Genomic DNA, 4,423 nt, shown 5'->3' with positions numbered 1-4,423 from the left:
GCAATATGTTTATGCTATGTTACTATCCGGTTGAAACAGACTGAAGGGGAGGCCAGCACCCATATATGCTAGGCAATAGGTCTGTTGAAACAGACCGAAGGGGAGGCACTACAAGAAAAACGCGATTGTGCTAGGGAAGATGGCTATGGAACGTATTTTCGTTGTTAATCTGCAATGGATCATGCTATGGAATGTCGTTCCATAGCAATGTTGCTACCACATTGTCTATGGATTTTATTTCTGGTAGCGAGAGTGGGAGTTGCTAAGGAAAATGTTACCGACTCCATATCCGTTGGTATTATGTTACCGATAGTTCTATGGAACAAAAATTCGTAGCAATTTTCCAACGACATTTGTTACCAAATCACTTTCCGTTGCACTGCTGCTATGGAATTCATCATCGTGGTTACTATGCAACGGAGTTTGTGACGGAAACCAATTCCATAGTTGAATTGCTACGGAAGTACCATTCGTAGGTATTTTCTAGGGAATTCTGCTATGGAATATGATTTCGTTTGCTTGTTTTGCTATGGAACAAAACGCGTAGCTAATTTGTGACGACATTTGTTGGGATGTTGTATGCTTAATTAATTTTGTTATACTATGGATGAATTATTAGTATGATCATAGGAATTTGTAAGATATGGTTTGAATGAAATGTTTTTGAATTGGTAATATGTGGCATAAACTAATGGCTAAAAAATGTATAAATGAATTATAAAGTAGATATTGCTGGCAAGCAGACTCGAACTTAAGCTTATGCTAGAAAAGGACGCGGTTAAGCCAGTTGTGCTAATCAAGTTGTGTATAATTTCTTGAAAACATAGTATATAATCAATAATTAACAACGAATTCATTACAAAATTATTTTTAATTACATTAACCGGGCATGTTAAAGTATATATAATCTATGTAGATTATTTTCCTTAATAACGAATTCATTACAAACTTATTTTTAATTACATTAACTATACTTCATCACAAAAATAACATGGGTTTTACGTATACTTCATCCTACTCAAACAACATAGCAAGCAAAAATGACTAAAATTCCCTTTTAACAGAACGATGTAAACACAAAACCAAAATAAAATTATAGTAGTACTATACAACTTCATATACAATACAATAAGAACACTAATATTCAATGTCCATTCTATTATCAACCATTAATATTTTTAAGAAATATACAAAACCTACCATACTCTACATACCAACGACAAACCGTGCAATATCTTTGTCGATCCTCATCCTCTTCATGGCCTATTGCCAATGCACCTTTAACAGAATGACGTGGGTCTTCACATTGGAATGTGATGTTATTTGTTGTAAGTCTATGAATAACATCAACAGCCCGGAACAACTCTTTGGCACTATCAACAACACACGTGTACTCCCCATCATTCGGAACTGCCCAACCAAAATAGGCATCAAGTAATTGTAAACCTACACATTAAAATATCCATCAATTAATCCAATGTACCCTTTTCAATAAAACAGTAAATATTATACATCACAACACAACTAAATACTAACCCCAAACTACAAACATGCCTTAATTAACTATATATATAATTTAATTTACATATATACCATATATACATACATTCATCACATTGATGAGGCCCTCTTGAAATGTAGATCATTCCAAGCAAATAAATTGCCTCAAGATGATCTTCATCTGCTGCTTGTCTCAACAAAGTTATTCCTAAATCAAAATTGCCATAATAAAAGCACTCATCCTGTTGACAGAATAACAATATCAATATATAACATCAATGACACTAAATATTAATAAATGGTATAGATTACATATAATTACTAAAACTACACATACAATTCCTTTTCTGAACATGGCTTCAATGTTATTATGCAATGCACATGTGCGTATAAATAAATCAGCTTTCAGATTTTTGGGACCCATTCCTTCAACATGTCAATGCATGCTGTTCTGTACACTTGAGGATCACCCCCTGCTTCATATATCTTCTTTGAACTTCAAAAATTTAAATACACAGTAAATAACAAACAAATAAAGTTTTATTTCATCAAATTTACATTCATTAGTTGATGTTTATTGAGAATTACCAAAGTCTTGCAGAGACGATGTCTTTCGCAGATTCTGACCCTAATACTACAAATATCCGACTCAAAAGCTCTAGTGGGAGATCATCTAACGAACAGCGACTTCTAGTATTCGACATTCTACTTACAAAATACACATTGGAGTAGTTGATTTCATTTTTTTTTAAATTAAGCATAACTATGAAAGACAGTGTAACAGGGTATGGAAAAAACTTACTTTATGCTGATCTGGTCGAGAGGAGTATAGGAGTCTCTATTATCGGATAAAATCGTTTTTGAGAACGATTATCCTTCGACGATTTGGGGGTTTTAGTGTTTGTATGCAGATTTATCGTCCGGAAAAGTTGAGATGTTCTGAATGGTTGAAGAACTGGAACGCCGGCGTGACGTCAGAGGTATGATGGCGCCTTAACAATTTAGAGTGCAAAAAGACCAAATTGCCCCTGAAATCATTCCAAATATGTGAATACTAAGGGTATTTGTGTCAAAACACATATTCAAATATTATAGCCTTTTATAGCTAGGTAACATTGGACTTTTGATTGTCGAAATGAAAAAAACAAAAATAACATATATATCATAATCCATAATGTAATACATTTATATTAACAATTCATCAAATTACTAGTATATATTCATGTACTAATATACATATTAAAAGTGGAACAAGATTTTAACAGTAAACTTATTTAATTTAGATTTTAGACACAATAGTTTTCTTTTGTTGCCACTTTTAGTCCCTATGTTTATAGTAACTTTTTTTACTTTGATTTTAGCCACAATACTTTTTCTTTGTTGCCACTTTTAGTCCTTATGTTTATTCCTTTACAATTTTACCCTATGCAAAGCATGGGTTCTCCAGTAGTTGATATTAAACCAAATTACCAAGTCCAAAATAAAATACATGTTTGTTTATGCCTTTACAATTGTATTTTATATGTATTTAATACTAGGAAAGAACAAACATTTGCTACATACAACTATAATCAGAATACAATATAAACACTAATATTAAAAGTCCAAAATACTTTATTCAAACATTATTTAAACATCATTCCAAACTTTAACTCTTTTAGTCCCTTATTAACAACACAACATATTTACTAATCAAGTAACAACATCAAATAATTACTTATCAAGTAAAATACTATATATTCGTATATTAAACCAAAAGAATCTACATAACATTAATTGTCATAATATGAAAGTACATATCAACAAACTACTCATAAATTATACCAAACTCCCTAGAAAACCTAACGAAACAAGCATCCCATAAACAAATTTCACACATAAACACCCATTTGTATCCATTCACAAAAGCGCCTGACACACTAACTACATACTTATGCAATGCACAAGATCTATGGAAGCCATGGAAGTGTACATGTTTCCTCCCCTCCCTATTTAAGTGGAGATGAACCTTAGAACAAGTTTCTCTAAGATTCCACTTACCTTTTGCTCTGCGGTAAGCATTGTTCAACATGTCCAAAGCTTCCTGCTTCCTATGTCTCCCTTCAGCCATCAACATCATTCCCAAGACAAATGTTGAATCCAAATGTCCCAATGCAGATGCTTCTTCAAGCATCGTTTTCCCTTCATGTTCAGCTTCTAAGAAAAATAACTTCATCTGAAAAAACATTAAACACATAATTTCTAGTTAAAGTTTTGCAAAACAAGTACCAGATTAATTACTACTATACATATATATAACAACGTACCAATCCATTCCTGAATAGAATATTTGGGTTTCTCATCTCTACGCATTTATTGACAACTTCATGTTTCTGGTCAGACCAAACACGAAATCATAATCCATCTAACTCCATATGTTTATATACTTCATCCGTTTTTCCTGCCTCGTTGAAGAATCTGCAACTGCAAACGAAACACAATATTCGCTCCATAATGTAAAGACAACTCAAATACACTTGTGAAATAGAATGATCAAAGGCAAAACTTACACACTCTTCATCCTGAAAGCTTCGACTACTGAAATTTTTGCAAAGTCGACTATTATTTTCTCCATCATTTCAAATGGCATGTCTGTTAGCGATTTCGTTTGATTTCTTGATTGAATCTTAGAAGAAGTACTGACTTCCATAATAATAAACATTCACTAAGATAACAATTCTACGAAAATGATTTTAGGGTTTTTTGACTGTCGGAATTTTGAAATTGGGGTTGTTTACAAGTGACTGAAATAAGAGTGAAGAACTGAAACAACGTGTTTCGTCGGAAAACATTATGGCGCCTAGAAGATGTTCCATTATAAAATGACCAAATTGTCCTAATACATACAATGACTCGTATTTAATTAGTAAGGGTAGTTTTGTAA

General features: G+C 32.5%; 1 protein-coding gene across 1 annotated transcript; it reads right to left on the bottom strand.

Moving 5' to 3' along the window:
• Nucleotides 1-1,928: 1,928 nt before the first annotated feature.
• On the bottom strand, nucleotides 1,929-4,129 carry LOC145130987 (uncharacterized). Its single transcript, XM_079065730.1, has 5 exons — nucleotides 4,050-4,129; nucleotides 3,927-3,963; nucleotides 3,807-3,872; nucleotides 3,541-3,715; nucleotides 1,929-1,996 (listed from the first exon to the last, which is right to left on the bottom strand). Exons 1-5 carry the CDS (start codon nucleotides 4,127-4,129, stop codon nucleotides 1,929-1,931), a joined length of 426 nt encoding a protein of 141 aa, XP_078921856.1.
• Nucleotides 4,130-4,423: the final 294 nt, after the last annotated feature.

The sequence above is a fragment of the Lactuca virosa genome, chromosome 1 (assembly GCF_052849685.1).
Source record: "Lactuca virosa cultivar CGN04683 chromosome 1, Lactuca_virosa_CGN04683_v6, whole genome shotgun sequence".
NCBI lineage: Eukaryota > Viridiplantae > Streptophyta > Magnoliopsida > Asterales > Asteraceae > Lactuca > Lactuca virosa.
Note: the sequence above shows the minus strand (reverse complement) of the source record. Positions and strands in the feature narration are given on the sequence as shown.

Coding starts and splice junctions, on each gene's coding strand:
- LOC145130987 (XM_079065730.1), bottom strand. CDS start 4,129: ATGCCATTTGAAATGATGGAGAAAATAATAGTCGACTTTGCAAAAATT. Junction 3,964..4,049: donor GCTTTCAGGATGAAGAGTGT/GTAAGTTTTGCC, acceptor TTTCGTTTGCAG/TTGCAGATTCTTCAACGAGG. Junction 1,997..3,540: donor TGCTTACCGCAGAGCAAAAG/GTAAGTGGAATC, acceptor AAATTTTTGAAG/TTCAAAGAAGATATATGAAG.